The 27,770-nt window shown below is 37.2% G+C and overlaps 1 protein-coding gene across 1 annotated transcript; it reads right to left on the bottom strand.

The window, feature by feature from the left end:
* Positions 1–356: 356 nt before the first annotated feature.
* LOC134655709 (egl nine homolog 1) lies at positions 357–26,188 on the bottom strand. Its single transcript, XM_063511169.1, has 7 exons — positions 25,274–26,188; positions 19,618–19,737; positions 14,979–15,059; positions 5,070–5,209; positions 3,405–3,521; positions 2,426–2,490; positions 357–467 (listed from the first exon to the last, which is right to left on the bottom strand). Exons 1-7 carry the CDS (start codon positions 26,132–26,134, stop codon positions 439–441), a joined length of 1,413 nt encoding a protein of 470 aa, XP_063367239.1. The 5' UTR covers positions 26,135–26,188; the 3' UTR covers positions 357–438.
* Positions 26,189–27,770: the final 1,582 nt, after the last annotated feature.

Here is a 27,770-nt window from a genome sequence, read left to right as displayed (position 1 = left end):
AAAATATTATCAAGGGTTTGTTAGACTTGACCAGCGTTTACGCCTTTAGAATATAAAAGTCCCTAGAGCAGCGGTCGGCAACAAGCGGCCCGCGAACCTCTCACTTGCGGCCCGCGACCCTCCCGGGCTATTTTATACAAAGTGCGGCCCGCGTCAACTTTGTTAACTACTATGTCGCCCTTGGCTGCAAAAAGGTTGCCGACCGCTGGTCTAGAGTTATATCTCGCTACGCTAGGTCAGCGGGCTCAGCACGGTTCCATTTTTATCGACTATGACTATGCCCGTCACTTTCGCACTTACATACTTGTTAGAAAGTGACAGGCATGGTGATAAACGATAAAAATGCGACCGTGCTACTAGGTCAGGTCAGCGAAGTGTCAAACACGCCACCGGAGGGCGGAAGCCCTGGCTCGCTCGGCACGAGCGCGGTTCCGAATATCACTGACTCGAAGTCACCTCGCGGTTTTCTGAAACAAAAAAAAATAGTAATTTAAAATGTGAAAAACGCTCCTCGGTGTAAATATGACAGTGGCTTAATAGACTAGAATCCAGGTCATAATTTCCTAAAAAAAATACAATTAGTGATGCTACTACATTAATCGATCAGATGAAAACGATAAATATAAAAATCTTTAAATTGTTTGGTAAAGCCCGTAAAGTCGGACTTAGATACTGAAAAATATGGGCGGTTCATAATAATAAAATAATAATTCAACAAACCAAAATTCTATATAAAACGATATCTGTGTGAACACAACCACACGAATTCTTATCAATGGCCATAAAATCCTAGTGATGTATCTAATTCAGGTTTCTCGATTAATTAAAAGATATTTAGTAATTGTAAATAGCAAACTTGAAACGTTATTGCACAATGTTACACGGAGTGACTAATTAATTAATTATTAGCCACTAATGCTTTCTTTAAATATTGAACATATTAGTCATTGGATAACATATGATAACTTGTATTGTATACGTATGATATAAAAGACATGTATATTATGAGTATAATCGTTTGCTGTGATATCTAAAGGGGCCCACTGATTAACAGTCCGCCGGACGATATCCGCCTGTCAGTTGTTCGGAACTGTCAACTTTTTGTTCTAACTGACAGGCCGATATCGTCCGGCGGACTGGTAATCAGTGGGCCCCTTAAATGAGAACTGTAAGTTAAAATAATACTATAACAATATTAACAATCAATTGGCCAACATTATTAAAAATAAACTTTAAATAAATGTCATATAATAATAATAATAATAATTCATTTATTTCGACCAACGTACAATATACCATATACTATACCAATACCAATATACTATAGTTAGTTTTTTTTAGCATTAGAAAGAACTTGCAAGAAGGTAAGCGATCTTGACATGACTTTTAATTGAAAAACGCTTTTTAAAAATCAAAAACTATTACTTATGAAAGCAAAAGAATATAAATGATCGTAATAGATTCATAATTGTTACATATTGGCCGTAACTTATTTTTAAAATGTGTTTTTCAATTAAAAGACACATCAAGATTGTTTACCTTATTTCTAATGCTAAAAAAACGAACTATAAGAAAAAGTGACCAAGGCCTACCTTACCTACCTTACCTTTTTAGGCTGTTCTACCTTAGAGGTGGCCAGGGGGCGCCATAGGCCTTCAGTAAGAAGTGCATATACTTGGAAAAATTCGACCTATGCCGCTGTGGCCCAGTGGCCGAATGGCACAGGCACCTGCCGCGATAGCAGAGGACGCTGGTTCGATTCCAGCCTGGGGCACTGGAGGCCTTGGTCACTTTTTCTTAGTAAGTATATGACATTTATTTAAAGTTTATAATTTATATAGTAGTGTGTCTACTTGAAATAAAAACAAATTAAAATATTTTCTGTAAATAATTTAATTTGTTCTAATACATTATTAAAAATTTAAATTTTAAAATCATCCGAGGCATTTCATAAGATGCCATAGACATCCCCAAGACAAGACAAGCCAGCGAAAAAATCCAGTTTATGCGCTGGAGGTTAAAAATATACCTATAGACTTATGGGTCAATCAACTATTTCTTGTTGTTATTATTCTGTCCCATCAGCGAGGAGACAATAGTAGCATAGATTGTTAGAAGAACTGCTGTACCATGTTCAACTAACATGCTCAGTAGATGTCCCATTATGGAAAGTATAACTACCATGAAATGCAAGTTTGGTTCATTTAAATACGAAAAACCTACAATTTTAAGAGTGACTCCGGAGACCGTAACCATAGCAACGTGTGACAAGAAAAAGTTGATTAGCCCTTATATATAAAGCCCCTCCAGACTATGTGCGTGCGGGCGAAGCCGCGATTCGCGCACGAGTGTGGAGGGGGCTTCAAACGAACATGGTTAATTTTTCAAAAAGCTTCAAAATAAATAAAGATAAAAAATAACTTACGGCGATGTCGCTTCAAAGCTTCAGCCCGCTCTTTGGCATCGAAGTACCAAAGCGTGATGGCGTATCTGAAATATAACAAAAAAAAAGTTGATATGGCATTATGGTTAACTATTATGTTATGCCTCTGCAAGCGAAAAAAATATCGGAGGTTGAAAAATCGAACATCGTGAGTGTTGTGTGTCGATCGGGTGACATCCCTAGTGCACAAAAAGTTCAAGTTAATAAACAAGACCAAGTGCGGGTAGTTCGAGAAACACGCTCGCCTAGAAGATGTTGATGTCAATTTTAGCCAGTGTTCTCCGAGACCACGGGGACAACGCCGTCCTCGAAAGTGTCGGAACTAACTTAATTACAACAGTGATGTTGGCGTGTGTCTATTAAACCTACATAGAGTTTGTATATGTACCAACATAAACTCTGGTTATATGGAATAACTCTTCTAAGGCCAACTTGCACCATTCCACTAACCCGGGGTTAACCGTTTAAACCTGGAGTTACCATGGTTACCAGTACAATTTGACAATATGTTAACGGTTTAACCACTTAACCGCGGGTTAGTAGGATGGTGCAAGTGTGCCTAAGACAGATGTAACATTTAAATACATGTAGTAGTAGTAGTAGTAAACACTTTATTGCACAAAACAAGTACATAACACAGAGATAATCCAGTAAATGTGTACAAAGGCGAACTTATCCCGTTAAGGGATCTCTTCCAGCTAACCTTTAAGTAACTGAGAGATACATTATGAAATGGTAGTCAAACTAAGATAAACTGTACATGACGGCGAGACTTAAAAGAAGTAGCTAACTCTAACTGTAACTCTTCTAATCGTTTGCCTGTGCGGATGCACAATCTATTTCGTGAATTTACATTGTTTTTTCATTCGAGTAGTCCACGGTATATCCAACAGAAACGTCGGAGGTAAATTTAAAACATAATTTTACGCGATTAAGTCGTTGTGAATAATAATGTCCATACCTAGTTTCATAGGCGGGTTGAACTTCGTGAGGGTTCCTCCGATCCGACCAGAAGAAAACCATTCGGTCGAACAGGGGCTTGATGTTAGCTACCTCGTCCAGACCTTCGGGAAACACCCTGAAAACCATAATTGTAATTTACCACCATTGTAATTTATTGTAATGTATTTTTATCTTTTTGCTGTCTTTGTCTTTTGTATGTTATATATTAATTTTGTTTTGTATTCATGTTACCTGTCGTGATTGTTTCACCGGATGGTCTCATCGGAAGATCAGCGCTGGAAGTCGCCAGCAACATGCTGAGATGAGACCATTTCGTGGCACTTTATCCTTTTATTCTCTGTTATATCTCTTGTCATCTCTCGTTATATCTCTGTTATATCTGTTACATCTGTTTCTATTTTGTGTTTGTGCTCACGAATAAAATTATTTCTATTCTATTCTATTCTATTCTATAATAACAATGTGTTTTTAAAATAGGTAATAAGCTAAGTAAATTCTTCATACTATACTGTAGAGTGTAGATAGTTAGATACCCAATGATGTTGGCAACTGTCGAAGGTTTGCTTATTGACGCCACTTGTCTCTAGTTTTATAGGTCAAAAGGGTTAGAATCCAGGCCGTAAAATACCAAAAAACCGTTTTAGACCTATGTTCCTGATGTTTTTCTTTCGGGCGAAGTTTTTGTAATCAGGTTTAGAATCGATGAAGTTATTAGAGACCTCAAGATTGCTCCTATTCATATGATTTGGCAACCGTATTATGATCTATAAAAGCGCTACGATTTTTCAAAAACTCTGCTGGCAGTGCTGGCTGAACCCACGGTACCCTCAACACTTTCAGTGACAAGCGGGGAGCTTCCAATACAAAATGAAGACACTTAGCGTTTTCTTGGCAGTGAATGTGATAAGACTTAACCTTTTCCACGCCGTGTCAAACACAAAAGCTGTCACTGAGACGCCACATCATCGAGGTGTCAAAACTGAAGTTGAACTTAATGTATATGCACGTGACCTATGTTGCTCTGTGGTCTGTGACCGATTAATCGGTATTTGGCGTTGAACCTACGGTGCAGATATATCGGTCATTGGGGTCCAAAAGGTTAAGAGACGTCATAGTGAGCCGTGCGTGTTATAAGGTTGACCCACCTACCCTTCTTTATACACCGTGTTTTTTTTGATTTCCGTTAATTTCAAGGGTGCATTCCTGAGCTTAAATCAAGTAACTTTCTCAAAGATACCGATATTCTAATTAACTCCATTTCGGAGACAATCAATGATTTATTTTTTTGCTATAAGGCCTCTACAAGCGTGTACACTTGCCTTAGGGCCGGTTTACATATTGATTAGTGTTTAGAATGAGTTCATACATTTGCTACTAAACTTAAGTACATACAATCTCGGTCGATCGATGTTCGAAATGACATTGATATGTCACAGATTTCAATTGTTTGGTTGAGTTAAATGTAATGCCCGTGTTACAACAACGCTATATGCTACATTTAATTAGTTTTTAAACATATTTTTTTTTTGTAAAAAAAGCAAAAAAAACTTTTTTTTTTATATTAACTATGTCATTTAGTTCTCTTAAACGTACTTAACCATACCCCGGAGTTAACGGAATTCAATAAAAACACGGTGTATAAAGATAAAAAAGGTTGACCCACCTGAGCAGGCCCCCGCAGCGCTCCTTGTCCCAGTTGAGATTCAGGTAGTATATGGCGGTGATGCAGCGGCCATCTTTGTTGGGGTTGTCCACGTGTTTGACGTAGTGCGTGCCGGAGCCGGGGTAGCACGCCACCATCGCCTGGAGACAAGCATTATAAACATTACTTTAGCTGTTTAATAAACGCCTAAATAAATAAGACCCGTACATCATAATTTTATATAAAGGGGCCCTGACGGCCTGTCAGTTGTTCGGAACTGTCAACTTTTTGTTCTAACTGACAGGTTGATATCGTCCGGCGGACTGTATCGGCCTGTCAGTTGTTCGGAAATGTCAACTTTTTGTTCTAACTGACAGGTTGATATCGTCCGGCGGACTGTTAATCAGTGCCCACTTAAGGGGCCCCCCTTAAGGGACCCGTTGGACGGTCTGCCATCTTGTGGCCTAAATGGGTACCTAACTTAAGCTTGACATTGACACCACGCCAAAGACACTACGTTAAGCTTGTCACTTCGCGCCAGTAAACAAGGGGCTCCTGTGCTGCCCATGCCCCCTTTAGTTCATGCACGTTTCCTATACCTAGCTCTATCGATTGGGCTTTTATCGATAGGAACACGAAGTTTATAGTTATAGCGCTGAGCTAGACAGATTTTAATGAAATTTGGTATGGAGATACAGTCCCGAGGAAGGACATATCATCTGGGAAAAAGTACTTACCTACTTGTAAGGGTTTGTGTAAAACCCAAACATGTGGCTGTTTCATCTCATTGAGTAGAGCTATTCTCAATAGTAACTACTTGTACAAGCAAATGATCATGAATATCGATATGGATGGCTGAACACATAAGATGAACCACGTCCTACGAGATACTGGTTCATTAACATGATTATATGTCCACATTCAGATATTTGCATAACACGATCCGAATAAGAAACACAATAGATAACAGAAAGTTCGTCGATCGACCAATCAGTTATACAACTAATCCGCTAACAATACTATACACAGATCTGCGATCCATTTTCAACTTAAACATTTAATTCATAAGAGCTATTATCGCAGGATTTATCGACATTTATTAACCTCAGCAGCTGTGTCATTGATGTGTAATAGACCACCCACAGCTACTATTGTTTATTTCTAAAACGACCTAAGACCTTTCTAGGACAATGCACATACGTCGTTTTGTAAAAAGTCTTCTATCAGTAAAAGGGCGTAAGAGCGTCTTATCCTAGGTTAAATAGGTCGTTATGGTTTCGAATGAACAATAGAAATATATTTCGCCATGACATTTGCACGTGGAACACGTGTGTGATGATAATCCGGTGTTAAGTGTTTTATTTAAGTACTTATGAAATATACGCCAAATAGTTTTTCAAATAGGTATACAATATGTACTATCTATACTATACGGCTACCACAATTTTGACACAGACATATTCGTCAACGTCTGCGTAACTTACTTTCTATATATCTTGCTCGCACTAATATGCCAGTAGGTACGAGCGAGATGCATATACATAAAGTAAGCTACGCAGACGTTAGCGAATATGTCAGTGTCAGGTCAGTGTCAAAGCTCGTGGTAAGGCTGCTGGTATCGAGTATCGACAATATAATAATAAATAATTATTAGTGACTCGTGGTAGTCGTGGTACGAGTATCTCTGCTATGATTAGGTATACTTTGCTCAAGACTGCACAGTTATCTCTGATAGCAAGTAAAAACGGCTATGTAGATTCCTTAATTCATTGCATTTTCTTCCTTTAAAGTAACAGTAGGCTTGAAATACCTATCTAGGTAGTTTTGTTACCTATAAAAATACAAAAGAAATATATAAAAAAACCTATAAGTATAAAACTTCCTTATGTCCTCGTCTCGCGGGATTTTCCCAGAGAGATGTTGGATTTGGATTGTCTCAATTTAACATAGTCATCAACATCAATTTAGCATCTTGGCTAAGCCCACAGAGAAATCGATTACCCAAGTCATTCGAAATGGTATTCGGCAACATATCTACCGCTTGAATCAATATTATTCAAAACATGCTTTTCATATCTAACGCACAAAAGACCGATCACTAATGCTCACTATATTTAATCGTCTCTCAATGGATTTTAAACGATTTCACCATTACACGACGAATACCGACAAAGTGATAAAACCGCAGTAAATTACAACCATTAGTCTACTATTTGACACCTCAGGGTGCGAAGCGAACATGCCAATCGTTTACGCTTCGTAGCGCGAACGAAACGCAAATGTCACTGTCGCACTAACATGGAAGAGTGATAGAGAAACACAAAACGTTTTGCCGTCGCAGCGCAAGCGATTGTCACCTTGGCTAGGCACCCAGGAGGTAACTAACGCATAACTTCGTTTACCGCAATCGGTGTAACCGCAGATAATGCCTTTACGAGTGCGGCGTCACGTAGGCTCGCCGTGGGCTTGGCCGTGAACGTTTATAGGACGAGAAACCATTTGTGAGTTTCGTGACCGAACGGAAGCAATAGGTATCATTTTGTCCGCTATAATCACTGAAAGAAAATATGTTTGCATAAAAGTAACAAATTATGTATTTTGTTACTATACTTGGTTAAGCAGATCTTGTCAGTAGAAAGGCGGCAAATTTGAAAAATATAGGCGTGAAGGGATATCGTCCCATAGAAAATTTGAATTTCGCTCCTTTTTTTACTGCAGACAAGATTTGCTTGACCAGCTTTATGTATGTACTTATCCACACAACAATTGGGACTTGCACCGGCAAATAGATCGTTTTGTTACAAAATCGGTTTTAAGATATTGATGGCGATGACAGATATTTCTTGAATTACTCAATGAGTGCGGCTAATCTTTGTTTTAGTGAATGGAGCATTCTTGATAGCGTCGCTTAGCTATTAATATTATTCTGATACTTTAAAATTTCTAGCATTTCGAGACCGAATAGCTTCATGAATTGCGTTGTCGCGCGCTACTCCATATGCCAAGCGAGATTTCAAGTATGGAGTCACGCTCGACAACGCAAGTTATTCAAAGCGGCCCGTCCACCTGACCTATTAAAAGAGTAGACATAAGTAAGCGGCATTTTTGTGGCATATTTTATTACCAGGCATCGGAGTTTTTGTCGCATGGTAAGACTAATAGCAAGCTATGGAGTCGACATTTGCCATAAATGTAAACTCTTATTCACTTCAAGCTTTATACAGAACTGGATAGAAAACCACGAGGAACTATAATATATGATCCCGACCGGTCCGTTATACAATGTACTGTTTGTGATTTTTCTATCACTCAGCTCAAAATTAATAATAAATTAAACTCGTATACGTAGTAACTATTTAGTAATCTGTTCTCATATTAAATAAAATTAATCATGAGTATGAGTATGAATAAGAGTTTACATTTATGGCAAATGTCGACTCCATAGCTTGCTATTAGTCTTACCATGCGACAAAAACTCCGATGCCTGTTTATTACCCATCCAATATATGTAACATCTTTTTTACTGAAAATACCTGTACTAACTGTAGAACACACACGGAAACTACTTCGGAAAGGATTATAGGTATAGTTTGTAGCTTTCTAGTAGAGCCCGACGGCTAATCCTATTATCTATTGTTAAGTAAAACCGCACGTGCTACTTACCTGCAAAAAAGGGTCTTAATTATTCTATTAGGCACCTGAGCGCGGGCTAGTCCAACGCTCAAAAAAATAGGGTAGGTGCGCTCTCCGATAACACGCCTTTGTTACGCATCTCGATGACACATTTTAGACTGGTTCTGTAGCGTTCGACTCGCCGGAACTCAGTAACCGAAATACTGAGTGCTGGCGAGTTGAACGGACCACACACATCCTAACAAAATATTTATCCATTAGTCCGTTTTGAATCTTATTGCAATTTCCATAGGAATTGTAATTCAATTACGTGGGTAAAGTGAACGAACGATTTTTTATGCAGGTGGTTGTGGCACGTGGCACGAGCGGTTTTACTTAACAATAGACAATAGGATTAGTCGTCGGGCTCTATTAGAAAGCTACAAACTATACCTACATTGTACAAAATTTCCTATTAGTGTGGCATCACGTAGGTACGGCTTGGCACAGAGCGATGACCCGATGACAAGCTGTTTATACCTATTCCAAAACCGTGCCGCGATCGGTGGTCATAATAATTTTAATTTTGTAGCGGATGGCTCTTGAAATGGTTGGCCCATACAACTAGTTACATGTAACATCATGATGTTAGGACTACCGCGAAAACCGATAGGTATTCGGCGAATACCTTACGAATACTATTCGCAAATTGCGAGGATCTTTCTGTTTTACTCCAATGAAGGCGTAATTAGAGTGATGGAGAAAAATGCCCGCAATTTGCGAACTTCGATTTTCGTGGTTATAGCCCTAAAACCGATCGACTGACAGTTTCTTTCCACTATATATATGCATAGTCGCCAGTGCTGATTTTCTCTGCAGTTCCTCGTGCATATTAATGCATAGGTAAATCTAGTGAGTGAACCTCAAGGTGTTCAACTATGAAACTTTCATCTACTTTTTTAAACCATAAACAATAAATCAATGTAAAATCTGGAGCGCATATAAAATAATCAACACATAAAACTTGACCTACACTAACCGTCACAAGATTTATCGCGTGCCAGTTACAAGTACTTAAGTTTAATTATTTTTAAATCGGAGGCTGTTTACGAGGTCCTTAGTCCGCGACCTGCCTCAATGTCGTTTCCGGTCGACGACAACGAGTGCTCTTTCAAATGGAACGCAGCATGTGCCAATTTTTAGGGTTCCGTAGCCAAATGGCAAAAAACGGAACCCTTATAGATTCGTCATGTCTGTCTGTCTGTCTGTCCGTCTGTCCGTGTATGTCACAGTCACTTTTCTCCGAAACTATAAGAACTATACTGTTGAAACTTGGTAAGTAGATGTATTCTGTGAACCGCATTAACCTCGTAAGTCCCCGCGTACTTGTACAAGTACAAATTAAGGATAGCACTTCAGACCTGAAATTTTAACTACATAGATGGCGTAACTGCCTAATGTACTTACTCAAGTACAAATTTTTCATTCCCTATTTACCGGGTAGTTTCTTTACAACGGCAACACTGACACGGTCATTCTCATTCTATATTCTATGGTCAATTTCGCCATGTTAGACAGGTAAAGTCAACTGTCAGTGTCAGTGTCACTTTTTCGCAAGACGGCCACACAGTCAGGTCGCTGGCTAGCACGAGCTAAGATAATCGGTTTATATTCAAGTAATCACTTGTTTTTTCTGTTGTCATACGAATGTATTAGTATATTTAAATTATAAATATTGTAAAATAAACAATATTTCAAAGAAACCTACATATTTAAGGAGCGTCGTGATTGGTCAAAATAATTTGTACTTACGGTAGTACGTTCGGTCTAACTTACAAGTACTTTTTTTCTTATTCTAGCGTTTGATGAAAAGCAAATATCACAACTTCTCAATAACTATGACTTCAAGGACTCGGATAATGAAGATATGTTTATATCTGAACCCGACCAAGAATCAAATAGGGACTTTTCTTCGTTTTCAGAATATGAAGATGGAGAAATAGAAGTTGCAGTATGCGGACGTGTATCTAGTCATCGATTTCAAAGTGCTCGTGATCAATGAGGTGGGCGTAGCCGTGGTACAAGCACAAGTGCACAAGGGCGCGACGTGGGCAAAGTGCAAGGGGTAGGTCTGGAGATCTAGTCCAGGTTTTGAGCACCCAAATCCAACCTCCGTGGATGTAGTATGGTATTAAAAGAATGAAAAGAGGTTTTTAATTCACCTTTGTATAAGAAGAAGATTAGTTATGTTGTAATAAAGTAAAATTTTTACTTTAGTGATGTTTAGAGAAAATATATGATTTAATTTTAATATTAAATAAATCATTTAACTTTTTTTATTATACTGTGTAAATACCCAATGTACTCACACAAGTACAAAATATTTTCAATAATTTCCTTCTTAAAGAGGTGCTATACATAATAAACATACCATAAAAAATACTGAAAATAAGACCTCACTTCAAAAAATCTCTAAAATCGACATCTTTTTGTTTCGGTCTGAAGCACTATTCTTGGTTTGTACTTGGTATAGTACAGCCGGCAGATATGACTACTGCTGTCGGAAAAACACAGGACTTACGAGGTTAAGATTTTCATACAAAAATAGAAAAAAAACAATAAATTTTTGGGGTTCCCTATACTTAGAACTGAAACTCAACATTTTTTTTTTCATCAAACCTATACGTGTGGGGTATCCATGGATAGGTCTTCAAAAATGATATTGAGGTTTCTAATATCATTTTTTTCTAAACTGAATAGTTTGCGCGAGAGACACTTCCAAAGTGGTAAAATGTGTGTCCCCCCCCCCCCCCTGTAACTTCTAAAATAACAGAATGATAAAACGAAAAAAAATATATGATGTACATTACCGTGTAAACTTCCACCGAAAATTGGTTTGAACGAGATCTAGTAAGTAGTTTTTTTTTAATACGTCATAAATCGCCTAAATACGGAACCCCTTCATGGGCGAGTCCGACTCGCACTTGGCCGCTTTTTTTTTTGTATTTTTAATGGCGGCGCCACACGTTTGAGAAGTCAGCTGTCAAAATAGGATATTAATATTCAGCTACAAAATTGTACGCAGCAGAAGCAGAATTTGCTAGGTGTTCAAAATTACTTTGACACGCTCTTATTCTCTTAACAATAAAGTCGCGTCAAGATCATTTTGAACCCCTGGCCAGCTTAGCAACTTCTGCTGCTGACAGTACGTGAACGGAATAAACATTACATTTGTGTTAACTGTTAACACATTTTGAGTAGATAGGCATAAGTAGCTTTGAAATGAATCGACAGAAATATGTACCTATTGCTAAAATTACAAGATTGTATATTTATGATTAGATTCGCGTTTTTATCTGGATTACCTACATTCCACCGAACGGTAAACACGAATAAAATATATCGTAATGTAAAATTATACGACCTAAAAATCCGCTGTAAATGTCAATATAAGTAGGTTAACAAGTCTCGAACCATTTTGACAGGAACTGTGTCCATTAGACACACACACGTGTTTGCAATTAAACGGATGTCTATGTAAAATGAATGTGTAAGAACGTAAGCTAAGTTTGTAAACAGCGCCGCGTGGGATTCGCTCACTTGACTATAAGATTATTTGCTGTTAGTACATTTGAAAACGCATTTCATTTTATACCTTGTTATCATAGCATAAGGTTCGGAATGGATTGAGGTTTCGAAGGTAGTTACTACATATTGGAGTCAGCTCGGCAGCGCGGTGTTTACAATGCCCCCACCACCCCGAACGGCGGCCATGCCCGATGTCACGTACGCAAACCCTCAGCGCGCATGCGTCTGCGTTATTTTGGTTATTATCGCGAAAAAGCGATTCTAATGCGATAACACGATGGAAAGATAACGAAACAGGTATGATACGAGACTGAGGTTGGATATTTCAAGTGCGTATGTCTTAAGAATGTGTGTTACTGTGGTTTTACTTGGATTGATTGGACAACTTCGTGTATAAGTTGTTTGTTTGGTCGTTTATCGCTATTAGCTGTTTACCTACAGAAAAAAATATTTAACACTGACAAATCACATAAAAGTGCGAGAGTGACACAATACAGATTTTATCCATGTGGATAAACGAGTAAACGCAACTAGACAAGAGAGTAAACAACAACTGGTTCACTGTGGTGATTTACTTGTCTTAATTACTTAGTTATTTCTAGTGTACTGGTAAGCAATTATCATTGTTTCGCTTTTTACGATACAAGTAGGCAATAAATTCGTTGCAATTTTCAGTGAATTTTGAGAAACGGCATGGTAAAATATTTGTTGAACATTGCTCTCTGCTATGTAATGTATTGCTTTGAATAGGTTTAAAAAGACGTCTATTACTATAACAGTTTAAACTCTCGCGTTTTGTATGTACACATATTTAGTTACACAAACGGGTCTACCGCGATATAATTTCATTGTTTTTACCTTTCATTCCGACGTTTCAGCTGAGTTGCACCAGCTGTGGTCACGGAAAGACTGACGTCCCAACAAATGTCAACGGAGATATTAATAAAACACCACTAAACTACCCGAGTATAGTTTATAAAAATGTTCGGGGTAGACAAAGAAATTGTAGCTACCCGTCAGAGTTTAATGTTTATTGTCCACGGCACGACACGCAATACTCATAGTATTCGTACCCTGGTCCGAAGATACATCCGCTGGTTTCAACATTTGAATCACTGGTCCCCAAGTAGACGATAATTTGTACCCGTCCTCTCGATTTAAATTTTTAGAGTGTTTTTTAATTTCAATCGGAATTAAAGGTAAAAACAATGAAATTATATCGCGGTAGACCCGTTTGTGTAATTAAATACCTACGTTTATTACTAGAAAGTAATAAATAATAAGGTGATTAAAAAATAAAATACTCATGTATTTGATTGTCTTATTTCTACCCATGACTCAATTTTCCCCATCTAGCCGCTGTTACACACAAAACTCAACAATTCTCAGCAATAAACATCGAAAAAGGAAATTTGCTACAATGACTTGAATTGAAAACAGACGGTCATTTTTGTGGGGGACCCCGATGGTTTGCCAAGGGGTAGATATGCGGATATCGATCTCTTATTACCCTATTCGCCAACGCGAAGAACGGTTTTATTGTTGGAAGTGTTGAAACTACCCATGGATTTTTTGATGACATTGTTCTGAAGTTTTCCACATTTAATTCCTTCAACATGCACCGTGGACTAAGAAATTTAAGAGAGACTTAATTCCAGTGTTGTTCTAATAAAATTTATTGGCCAATAGGTTAGGAAGTTTAGCAAAAAACTTAAAAATATCCGACTGATTCTGGAAAATTGACTTTCATGCTTGATGCTTGCTGCCTCTGCTGCGGAAAAACTAACAAAGGTAGTGTTTATTAATATGTATCACATAAGTCCACGTTGCTTTTTCAACGTTTAATACCAAAGGTACCCACTCTGTAAGGTAAAGTTGGCCAGTTAACAAAACAAACTTAATTGCTAAGGGGTACTGTGATGTACCTAATCTTAATGGGAACGTAAGAAGAAAATTATCTATTACAAAAAGACGGGATTAATTACTGTCAATAATAAAACCAAATGAGAGCTATGAGATAACATGTTTACGGACACCGTACTAAAATGAATCATACCTACTGTTATTAAACAAGAAGGTGTAGGTACCTAAATATGTATATTTTTTTCTAAATTCCGTTAGTCGCATGGGTTCAACGCTGCTCAACGTTGCGTTTAAGCGTATTGTAACATTTTATTAATCCTTATAAATAAATGTGCTTAATATCTATCTAAATTTTTAAAGATTTCAACTTTATATAACGTAATCACAGTCGTATAAACGTAGTCACAGTCGACGCAATGAGTATGACGTCATAAGTATCTTCAACTATTTTACCCCAAACGTCATGACGTATCAGCTAATCGCTTTGACTATTCAGAATAACTTAATGCTCGTCTTGGCGGGGGCACTAACGTCTACCAGATTTATATTAATTAACCTCTTCCCGGTGTGGGGTAATACCAATACCTACTAGACTAGGCTCCTGATGTTGTCGTTTCAAAGGCTCGAGATTGATCAGTGAATAGTGTCGGCGATGGTATCACTACACAGTATAAAACAAAGTCGCTTCCCGCTGCGCTGTCTGTCTGTCCCTACGTATGCTTAGATCTTTAAAACTACGCAACGGATTTTGATGCAGTTTTTTTAATAGATAGAGTGATTCAAGAGGAAGGTTTATGTATAATTTGTTAACCCGTGCGAAGCTATACGGGTCGCTAGTAAATAATAATATGATATACTCGTATTTACCCTAGTCCTGCCGTTGATCGTGTAGTCTCCTAGCTTCCCGTTGTTAGGCATCTTGTTTGCCCTCAGGATTATGTTGTCCACCTGAAATGAAAACGTTCAATAAAGATCTTACATCTTACTACACACTCAATTCAACGGAAAAAGTTAGAGATTCCAAAATGCAAGATGGATTATTTTGAATTCTCTACGGGCTCCTGTAGACAGGCTTCAAACTAGGACAAATCCGGGGAATCCCGGACAGATGGCAGCTTACAGCCTACAGTGTAACAAGGCTGACAAAGGAGGGTAATATTTTTCGATGTCAGTGTGGAGAAGACCGCTTAGACACAGTCAGAAAGGCAGAGCTTCGCTCCTTCTGTTACACCAAATCTACCAACCGACTGTAAGTGGAGTATGTGTATTGTGTACAAACGCAATAGTTAGAATATATAGACGGTCTTCCCCACATTGACCTTACCTATATATATTATATACTTTTGGCATGCTCTACATACAGCCCATGCGGCACATATTAAATCAAAGTAGAAGATGTCGTAAAATTAGTCTGACTTCAGTGAGTCACATAGGGTGAATTATACCTACCTATCCATCTTTCTACCTGTTACGTCTACGACGTTACTGTAACGTTTCTGTGTGAATGTGATCAAATCTTGCAAGTCTCATTTTAGATTGGGCAGACAATTTTGATTAAAAAATTTCGGATTAAATGAAAATCCCTGAGGTACTAGATAGTTACAGTCAGCAATAAAAGCTTGTAGAAGATATTTTTGGAGTGGTTTATACATTTTTTGTTATAGGTATTCAAGTAATGCCATTGCATATTGCACGACGGATACTTGCATAGGTACATATCTATTGCAAAACAATTACTCATTGCATTATTACGAGTAAATAACCTTTAAACTTATGCTCATTTAATAATAATAGTTCCTAGCGATAACATTTGTTGTGATAATTGGAATTGTAGATATATAATTGACAATCGCGATTGATGATTTCGTTTGGGGGGCGCTTTTAAAATCGAAATATGTAGCTCGTGAATCGTGTCCTTATGATACGTTGTCAAACATATCATATAATGAATAGTGAGATATGTAGGAAATGGCGTCGCGATACGAGATACTTATCTCAAGATAAGATTAAGTAATTTAATGCAAATTCCGACTTTTCCGACCATCCATCGCGTTTTACACCTTCTACAAATCATTAAGCAAATGTAAACCAATTTGCAGATCGATATCGAATATTACCAAAAAACTCATTTATTGCACAATAAGTGTTATAAAATGAATATAAAACTAGAATTAAGTACAACTAATACTAAAGCTAAAAAATATAATCTGTGGGAAAATAACAATAACAATAAATGACATGACTATTTGTGGGGATATATAAAATAGGGGATAAATAAAATATGTAGCAAACTCTCCAGCTGCAAATTGTCGCACATTGCACAAATGCACGCTTGCACAGCACGGACACAACTTTGAATCACTACAAATTTTGGTGTTGTAACAATTCAAACAAATCAACTAGTAACAGTATTGAAAGACAAGCAGGACAGACAGGGCGAACTGATAGACAGAATGATATACATGTTGAGGGCTAGGCTCCTTTCTAGATAGTGCAGGGATGCCTAAGTGGATCTTCAATGAAGACTTGTTATTTTAAACTTGTGTACAAATATTTATTTGTAAATTAAAATTAATGCAGTACAACTAGAGTTTGTCGTTCAATATATTTTGGAAGATTTTGGTTGGCTGCTGGCGGCGGAAGTTATATACGCATCCGATCGTTGCCGATATTCGAATTTCGGACGCAATCGGCTGTCCGTGACGTCACATAGGATGCGTTCTGAACAGACATGACGAAACATATACAATAGCTTATAGCTTAAACAGACAAACTAAAATCAGGTTTTAGCACTTTTTGATTGGAGTTGCGAAAAGTGCACACTTCTTTTATCTTGAAGCAACTCAAGATCCGTTAAAAATTGGTAACTGTTTTCTTTATAAACTCAGTACTACTGCATGATTAATGACTTTACGTCACAAAATGGATGATATAGATTGCTAATACCTAGCTAATAGCGCACTATGTTTATCGTTTCTTGCAGATAATATGAACCTAATAGTTTATACCTACAGAATAGGTCGGTCAATGGACTTGAGATAAAAATAAACAGTAAATGTGCCGATTTCTTAGAAATCGTCTATGAATATTACGACTATACGTAAAATGTGGAATGCAATGAACCGAAACCTGGTATCATATTATTATTCTTTAAATATGTAATAGTAATTTATATTATATTAATGTATAATATACGGAAGCAAGCAATATAAATATACAGCAATACATAGGTAAGTATGTTAAAGCAAGAGCTATACAAAATTGCAAAAGCTCCGGAAATCGGGACGATGGCTACCGTGGTTCGAAAGGTGTGGGGTTCGATTCCAGTCTCGGGTACAGGAGGTCATCGACACACTTTCCTTGGTTGGTATATGACCTAATTCAATTCTCTTACAATATTAGCATAGAGAGGGTTATTGTCACAGTAAATTTACTGCCATATTTCGACACAGGACTAAAACTAAAAATGAAAATGAATAAGAATGTCAAAACATGCATGTACATATACATATATGGATTTTTTATTTTATTTAGAACGCCAATAGACTTTGACCCATGTTCTTTCACTGATATGTGTTAACATTTTTAAATATCAAACGGTGTCGCCATCTACCCGAGTATAGGCGAAAGGTATGGCGCCATCTATTCGAGTAATTTTTTCTTGGTGTTCCGAGGCACGTCTTTTTCTTAGACTTTACTTATCTTATACGGAGTTACATATATATTTGATATTAGTTAGGATTTAGATAACACGAATGTCTACGTGACAAGCATTGTGAAACGAGAGCAATATTCATAAATAGGTAAATAATCGGAAATGACTGTACAGGTAGGTACGTATGCACACCGTCATTTTGTCACGTATGTTTACCCTTTGTAAATAAGTACCTACTTAATGATAATACCAAGTACATAGGAATCTACCTACATTTTCAAGCTCGGTATAAACTAATTTATGTACAGTGCCCCGTTTATCAAAAGCCTGTAACTTGTAATACAAGTGATAGTCCCTTTTTGACAGCTTTTGTTAGAAAGGGACTTCCACTTGTATTACAAGTTACAAGCTTTGATAAACAGGGCACTGGTATTAGGCACACGTTACAAGAGGCTTTAGGTTATAGTCTCCACTCTAGTTCAATTGGGATTTCACATTGCACAAAGCCACCTCACGATGTAAGAGCAACTAGTAAATATCGAATGATGTTTCGTACATTTCTCTAACTTATCCAAAATCAGTTTGTTACTGCGGAATTCAAGAAACAAAACTTTCTTATTAGGAGCCCATCAACGTGCACACTAGCGCCACTGCTAAACAATCATGATTATTTAAATTTAACGAAATATATTGAAAAAAGGGGGCCGCTACGTACTGTATCTTGTATTAAAGTACCTTTTGAATACATTAACTTAGCTTTTATGTTGCTGGATTCTTCAATCTATGCGTCCAAAGATAAAACGGCCGTTTTTGTTTTGAGTTCATACATCGACGAATCCAGCAACATAGAATCAAGTCTGATGTATTCAAAAGGTAATACTTTAATATAAGATACAGTCCTCCGGCCTCTCTTTTTCAATATCTTTCGTTAAATTTAAATAATCACGATTATTTAGCAGTGGCGCATAGTGTGCACGTTGATGGGCTCTTAAATACTTCTTGTAATCACGTAGATGTATACTACAGTCACACTACAGTATAATTGTTTACATACAGTATCAGTCATAGGTAAACAATAACAATCGTATTGACACGAGTAAACATTAGATTTTCCTCGCCTGTGCCTTGTCGGGGAAATACCGGCATCTACGTGTGAAGTGAGTGGTTGAAGGTACCTAACTTAATATTACAGATATAGAAAATGTTTTCAGTATGTTTGTAACAAACAAATAATCATTTGCGATATTCTTTCATCGACTGTACTTTTCTTTAGACACGTTTTTCATAAGCGTAAGATGAATGAGATTGGGTTTTACAGAGTTTCTATAGCTAATTCCTTCAATTTCCATTCAGGCCAGCCAAGTGGTTACTATACAATAACATCACATTGTTACATTTGTAACTGAAGTTACGTGGTCTATTCTGGATTCTAGCTCAATCGGACATATGGAACTGGGTCAAAAGTTCCTTGAAAGTCCTCGCCACAGATAGCCGCTCTCATACCTATTTAGGATGGGCAATATGAAACGCAACTGCTTATTTCATTCACATAGCGAAATTATCAATCGATGGTGTCAACCAACTCTTCTGTCCATCGCCTTTCACATAACTGTGCTTGACAACCGTTTCAATCTAGTTCATAAACGATCAATCGCGATTGTCAATCTTACGGGACAAGCGCGTTTGATCGTCTCGGGACTATTAGCATGTTCATTGTTCTCACGGTACTATCTTAGTTTTATACATACACAAAAACTGTACCGGAGCCGGGAATTCCCGGGTTTTTCGATTCTCGCTATACAAATTTAGTACCGCGAGTCTCGGTACCTCAGTAATGTGTTAAAAACTTACTTGGTTGATTAGCTGCTTGATGTAGAAGCAATGTGGCTCCTTGCCGTCTATCCAGGTGATCCGATCGCTTCGGACCGTGTGCGCGTCCGTGCTGCCAGGGTTGGCTACCAGCTCACCTGCCTGTATCAAACATACATTATTTACTAACTATTCTGCAACAAGGACATATGGATGAAGATGAAGAGTGGTGTTAAGAGGGGGTTTAAAGCTAGGAAATTAGAAGAGGACAAAAGATACGGAAACTTGCGATCGTCATTGGTATATATGATATCCTCATTCAATCATCAATATAATATGTGTATCATGCATTAATAGTACATTATTGTCGAGGATCGGAAGTAGCTACTTGCTGGCTGAGGATTCGTTTTAAACGGTCAACCTTGGGAGTCCGTTTAATTGAATCCGAAGCCAGCAAGTAGCCTTCCAGCCGAGTCATATATAGTGCTTTTCTCAAAAATGGTGCAATAAATAGAAATATTTTACAGAAGCAACGTTCTAATTTTCACAGAAAAAAGTAAAACCATTAAAAACATTTGCTTGCCGCCTTTAAAAAAAAAAAGAAGTGTATTTATCTGCTGAAAATACGCCAACCTATTTGAGACACCTAAATAGTCGCGGTACCATTATAATAATAAGTGCTGATCATCTGTTTGGCTGTTTAAGGGACCTATGCCTTCATTTGATATGGCTATTTAAAGTTTTAAAAAGTTTGGAACTCGTTAAATAATGGAATTTGTATGCAACATTGCAGTCCCGAAATCGAGACTGCAATGTTTTTAACTTTTTAATTTTTTGAATGACCATAAACTACGCACTTCGAGACCTATTTTTTAATCAGCAACCTCGACTTTGCCGTCCATTTTTGAGAAAGTGCTGTTCGTGGCGCCGACAGCGGGGCCTCGCATGCGCCGTGCCGGCAACGCGCCCGGCGCTCGTGCGCCAGCGCTGCTTAACCAACTCGTTTTAAGCCAGGATGCCGACGTGTTCCACTTTGATTAGTAAAATACCCTCATTATGTAATGAATTCATTTAGAAATTAAATATGCATTAGATCTACTGTTACATTATTGTATTGTTAAATACTGTTGTTAGCATTATAGGCGCTTTGGTACTACTGTAAGCTTATAATTTTATTGTAATTGAATAAATAAAATAAAAATCAAACAATACAAAGGAAAATATTATGTATAAAATTGTATCTATTTGCGTATTCAATTAAATGTTTTGATGGCCTCCTAAGCCTTCCGTAGTAATCCTGCCTATGAAGTAAGAGGCCCCGGGTTTGAATCCTGGTAAGAGCATTTATTTGTGTGTTTATGACAAATATTTGTTCCTTCTATGTATAATGTATATTAAAGTATTTATATATTTTTTATTTTACTCATTTAATTCTGTGTGAAATAGTTATATAATATTTATTTATTTATTTAAATGTTTTTACATATGATCAGACATAGGAAACCGTGGGGCAAATTTTCTTGACAGGTAGGGACTTCCTATATCGATAAACTCAATTATCGATGCTCGTTCTATATACTAGTGATCGCCCCCAACATTGTGTTGTTTTTTGTAACTATTGCTTTGAAGACAAGTATGAAATTCACACATAGCATATTTTAAATAATTGCTAGGTTATATAAAGGTAGGGCGTAATACTTATTGCACTATGAAATAGTCAATATTATCTCAACCTCTTTATTGATTGATTATCAATCAAATTGAATTGAGTTATTATGTTATTTGATTTTTACACTTTTAATAAAAACATATTTTTACAAGCAAACCTTCGAGTGATCACTAGTATATAGAATGAGCATCGATAATTGAGTTTATCGATATAGGAAGTCCCTACCTGTCAAGAAAATTTGGCCCACGGATTCCTATGTCTGCATATGATAAATGATAATACTATTAGATACTTTTAACACCTTGACATAGACCTTGGAGTGGCAGGTAGGAGCCTGCATATGGTTGATAACACAATCAAATTTAAACTTTCATTAAATGATGAGAAGTTATCATTCCAATGACATAAAATAAATAAGAAAAAAAAGATGTGTTCTACTGTAACTGCCCATGTAAAAGTCCATATATATTATGTACATCACAAAAATTTTAACATTGTAAAACATGTACTTTGGTTGACTGGTAGAGAATGCCTTAAGGCATTAAGTCCGCAATTTGTACTTATTTTTTTGTGGAATAAAGTTTATATAAATAAATAATGTACTGTAAATGGTGTCCTACATATAACAAAAAAAAAGTGGAAGTACATAACTTGAAGGGTAAGTAATGAAGTTTTAAGGCTTCGTCACACAGGCGCGTTTTCCACTTTTCCAGGCGCGGCGTGAGCGTTTTATATGTAAAAGCGGCGCGCCCCGCTCACGCCCCGCCCGGAATGCGCGCCTGTGTGACGAAGCCTTTAGAAATGTTTTTGCTTTTCAACATTATCTAAGGGAGATTAAAAACAATAAATAACATAATTATTGTATTCTGAACATAATAGAATTCCCAGACAATAATTCATTTGTAACTGCTATTGATAAGATAGTGTTATTAGCTGTGGGACTTAGTCAATCTGTGTGAGAATGTCCTATAATATTTATTTGTTTCTTTTTGTATGTTTGTTGTTTTTTTTTATCGAACGAGCGAGCGAAGCGAAGCGAAGTTCTTACATTCGACTTTGAACACGCGGCTGGCTAGCGGCACGTCTCGGCATTTCGATGTTTTTAAGCTGAACTGTCAGAAGATAGTTTGATACTCAATAACTTACATAAATTTGTTCTAATTTAAATGAAATTGGGTAAACGTGTAGTCGAGGGAATTATATTTTAGTCATTAAATTATGAGCAGGCCCGATCAAGAGGTTATTGAGCTAGAAGAGCTTAGAAGGCCAAAAAGCTGTTTGTGAGAGGTCTTGCTATTCTGGTAATTTTTTTGCAAGAAACATGGTCGAGTTTAGTATCAAATGAAAGTGCTCGACTTACACTTTTATAATATCGTTTTTAAATTTACCATTTTGAAATAATTAGCAAGATAAAAATAAAATAGAATAAACATAATATATGTATTTGACATTTGACAGGAAATATTTCGGGTTAGCACAGATACAGTTTATTTTAATCTCTATGGTGGTGACTTAAATCCAGGGGAGGGACAGCCGTATACGAAGCCCTTTATTCGAAAAAATAGCGCCATCTATATTACTTAACGCTAAACTTGTAAATGGCGCTTCAAAATTGATGCAAAAAAGCAAATCTTCTCAGTAGAAAAAGGCGCGAAACCCAAATTTTCTATGAGACCATATCCCTTCGCGCCTACATTTTTTCTACTGACAAGATCTGCTTGGCCAACTATATTATACATACTACTCTTTGCTTAAATCAATCAGTTAAGGGCTCCACATATACCTTGCAATAAATCCACGCGATTTTTGATCCACTGCCGCCTATAGAGCGACATAAAATAGTAGAAATTAAATAAAATGGAACTCAAAAATGTCCATACTAAATTGTTGCCATGTGTAAGCATTTTACGTCAAAAATGTGACAGTTACGTAGAAAGTGGCGCCCTCATTTATTTTCTATTATTTTATGTCGCACTATACGAGTACCTAAGTAGGTGCATCAAAGTCAATCGCTATATAATTTTTTGTTAACCGCGAGTTCTCAGTTCGGGGCGAACTACTAGTTAAATAAAACTGGCTAGCGGCACGTCTCGGCATTTCGATGTTTTTAAGCTGAACTGTCAGAAGATAGTTTGATACTCAATAACTTAAGTAAATTTGTTCTAATTTAAATGAAATTGGGTAAACGTGTAGTTGAGGGCATTATATTTTAGTCATTAAATTATGAGCAGGCCCGATCAAGAGGTTATTGAGCTAGAAGAGCTTGGAAGGCCAAAAAGCTGTTAGTGAGAGGTCTTGCTATTCTGGTCATTTTTTTGCAAGAAACATGGTCGAGTTTAGTATCAAATGAAAGTGCTCGACTTACACTTTTATAATATCGTTTTTAGATTTACCATTTTGAAATAATTAGCAACATAAAAATAAAATACAATAAACATAATATATGTATTTGACATTTGACAGGAAATATTTCGGCTTAGCACAGATACAGTTTATTTTAATCTCTATGGTGGTGACTTATATCCAGGGGAGAGACAGCCGTATACGAAGCCCTTTATTCGAAAAAATAGCGCCATTTATATTACTTAACGCTAAACTTGTAAATGGCGCTTCAAAATTGATGCAAAAAAGCAAATCTTGTCAGTAGAAAAAGGCGCGAAACTCAAATTTTCTATGAGACCATATCCCTTCGTGCCTACATTTTTTCTACTGACAAGATCTGCTTGGCCAACTATATTATACATACTACTCTTTGCTTAAATCAATAAGTTAAGGGCTCCACAGACCTTGCAATAAATCCACGCGATCTTTGATCCATTGCCACCTATAGAGCGACATAAAATAGTAGAAATTAAATAAAATGGAACTCAAAAATGTCCATACTAAATTGTTGCCGTGTGTAAGCATTTTACGTCAAAAATGTGACAGTTACGTAGAAAGTGGCGCCCTCATTTATTTTCTATTATTTTATGTCGCACTATACGAGTACCTAAGTAGGTGCAACAAAGTCAATCGCTAATATTTTTTTGTTAACCGCGAGTTCTCAGTTCGGGGCGAACTACTAGTTATAGTTTATTTTGTAATTAGACATTTATAGACTTTATACATCTCTATTAATACTTTAGTTTGAATTGATATTTACAGTTAGATGTATTTCATCATTGTTGATGTGTTTTTTTTTGCTTGTATGTAAATTCCATGTTGACATGTAAAAGTGCCATTGTGGCCTATTTGCTGAATAAATGTTGATGTTTGATGTTGATGTATTTATTAGCAAATTTACCAATAACAATATTTGCATCAAGTGGGAGGTAAATTGCAAAACACTAAACAGGCACATTATTTCATCCTCTACTATTGATGCAATATATTTAATTATATTTAATTTAAACCTATTTTTATAATGAATAGAGTGTGTGTATGAATGCCATGTCATGTGGCAATAAGTGCACCTTTTGAAACTGTATATATTCCTGCTTACTCCAGAGCACAGTTGCTGTGGCCGAAATTGGTCAGGAGCATCATCATCATATTTTTAAAATTATGCCACAATTAATTCATCTCCTTTTTATGAGTTTTTTGTTTAAGAGTAACTGAAATCACAAAAGATTTGGAAGATAATCATTTCAGTGTATTTTACTTTATCAGTAGGCAACAACCATAGGATGCGTTATTGGTATTTTATTGAAAATGTAGGCTGCATACAACATAGAAGCTAATATTAAGATCTAATAATAATTAAAATTATGATTAATGACATTCATCCTATGTAAACAAACTGTTGAAATCTTGGTTCACTGCCATGTTTCTGCCTAGCAACATGCCAGCCCCACTTTGGTTTGGTAACAAAGTTCAAAGTAAATTATACCAATCAGTTCTATATAACAACAATATTTATGCAAGAAAAATAATTTCATAGTTAGTTAACAAATTGTGACGTAAAAGTGTAATCGAGAAAAGGATGGTACGGCCGTGCCTCTTTGTTTTGCTCGACTTGGTGTCAGTCAGATAAAAAAAATGCATACTCACTTGAAAAATACCTGATCTATACATTTTTAACACTTCATTTCTCACTAAATGTCCCCTTTCTTGTCCAAGGAAATTGTCCAAAACACACACACCGAACTGTGTCATGTCTCTAATCACTTGCTGGCATATGTTGTACCACTGGTCACTGGGGTCCATGTAGAAACTGTTCTGTGGCTGGCCAAACGGCGCACTACTGTTCCTCACTGTCCCTTCCGGATACTCCTTCATAGGGGCTTGTTCCCCGGAGTAACCGGCCACCGCCAACATATTTGGCTCTGATTTAGGAGCCTTCACTGTTGTACTGGCTGTCGAAAACTCCACAGCACTAAGTTGCTGCGCCGATTCACTTAGAATCTCTTGCTCAGACGACCCTTCGTAAGTTATGGCACTATTCACTTTGTCCTTATCCTTGCTAGCACACAAAACACTAGATATCACGCTCCGATTCTTAGGAACAGCACCCGAGCTCACCCCCGAGGTACTCACAGCGTTTTGTTTACTCACACTAACTTCTTTAATCGCGTTTTTTTTCTTTGAATTTTTCAAACGTCTTGTATCACTTGTTGCACTTCCGTCGGGTGTCGAAACGCTCTGCGGCCCACAGCTAGCCCCGCCGTGAGGCGCGTCGTCTTTCACCTCCCCTATTCTCACTGCTTCTGCCGTAGATGTCGAAACACCGCCAATTTTCTCGTTTCTCGGACCTTGTTTTGGTGTTCTTGGCACGCACTCGGGTTTGTGTCTTTTCCAATCTTGGCGTTGATGGTCCGTGTTACAATAGTAAATACTGAGACAACGCGAACATCTCCTAACGGTACGCTGATTGCAAACGGCGCAACAAGCCAGTACGCCTTCTTGATTCATTCTGAACAGAGGAAGTGAAAACGAAGGCCTTTCCTAGGGCAGACTGGGACTGTCAATGTAGTGTCATTCATGTGTCATTCACATGACGTTTGTACTGACATTCCTAAAGGCGTTTTTCATTCGGCTTAATAGTTTATCCGCTTGTCAAAATAATATGAAATTTGAAATATACTGGGTCAATCAAATCTTGTCAGTAAATAGGAACAAAAAAAACTATACTCATCCTTTTCTTTTGGGTGCTAGTACTAGTGTTCGACAAAAATAGTATGATTCTCTCTGTCTATGTTTGAAATCAAACAGACCTTTGACACACTATATTTAGATATTGTTATGATTTCTGATTATATAATAGTAATTTGCTATTTTATGTAGTTATAAGGATCAAATTACGGTAATAACTGTAATAAGATAGCTTTGAACACCATTTGAACACCATTTTTATTTGATTAAATGAAATAAGACAATTTTCACGATTAAACAGGTTTTTCTATGGCAACATCAATGGATTATTTTTTAATTTATCGCATTCCATGGATAAGTTATTCGGTCGAAAGTGGCAAACTCGGAAATGGTGTGCTGAACTAAAAACCCCCGTCTTAGCGTTTTGCAACGATTGCGGGAGGAGAAACATACACTTATAAGATAAATGATAACAAATAGTAAAGGATTCTGAAGAAAGGTCGACCTTCAAAATATAAGTTTCATCGGTTTCATTCGGTAAGCAGATCAGAGCGCCTACCGCGAACCACGTTCGACGTGTTGCCTCTCTGTCGCACTTGTAAATTCGTACGTAAGTGTGACAGGGAGGTAACACTTCGAACGTGGTTCGCGGTAGGCCCTCAGTGAAGGTCGACCTTAAGCCCCCTCCACACTCGTTTGCGAATCACGGCCGCGAAGCCGCTTCGCCCGCGATTCACGCACATAGTCTGGAGGGGGCTTGATGTCGATTTCGCAGATCTGTGAACTCCTTACAGCCGAACTTTTATGCACCAATGAGCGCATGATTCTTCCCTATAATATAAATAACTAGATCTTACGAGGGATAGGTATTGGTTTTGTAAAAAAAATGCTGTTACAAAATTATTTCTTTATTAAGTACTTATACATACAAATAAATTTATGATTTATAATCTCTTAAATTGCTCTCAATAAAAACAGTACAACTGGGAATTCACTCTATTCAACAACCAATTTACAGACATGTCGATTCTCATGATTAAACTACAGTTATTTACAAAATTGGTGCAAGACATGATGTTCATTTTCGTGACAATAAAAGTGATGAAGAAAGAAAAAGACTAGATTAGTTCTACGTCGAGCCACGGTCTTTAATTTGGTTGGCAATAAACAAATTCAGCCATCCTTTTCACTCGATGCATTTACAACTGGTGAATGAAAGAGGTGGAAGAATTCGTTTAATATGATATAACACCTACACAATACCCTTTTATGGGTTTTAAATCAGCAAGTGCTCTGTTAAACTAGTGCTGTGTGCTGTAGACCCTGTAGATATTAAATATCGATGCCATAGTTTTGCCTTAAGAAAGAGCGAGACTCAACTAGCGGAACTAAGATGCGTACAGGCGTGCGTCGAACCTCCGACGAACGCCCATGCGCAATGCGCCTTAAAGTACCT

The sequence above is a fragment of the Cydia amplana genome, chromosome 17 (assembly GCF_948474715.1).
Source record: "Cydia amplana chromosome 17, ilCydAmpl1.1, whole genome shotgun sequence".
Lineage (NCBI taxonomy): Eukaryota > Metazoa > Arthropoda > Insecta > Lepidoptera > Tortricidae > Cydia > Cydia amplana.
Note: the sequence above shows the minus strand (reverse complement) of the source record. Positions and strands in the feature narration are given on the sequence as shown.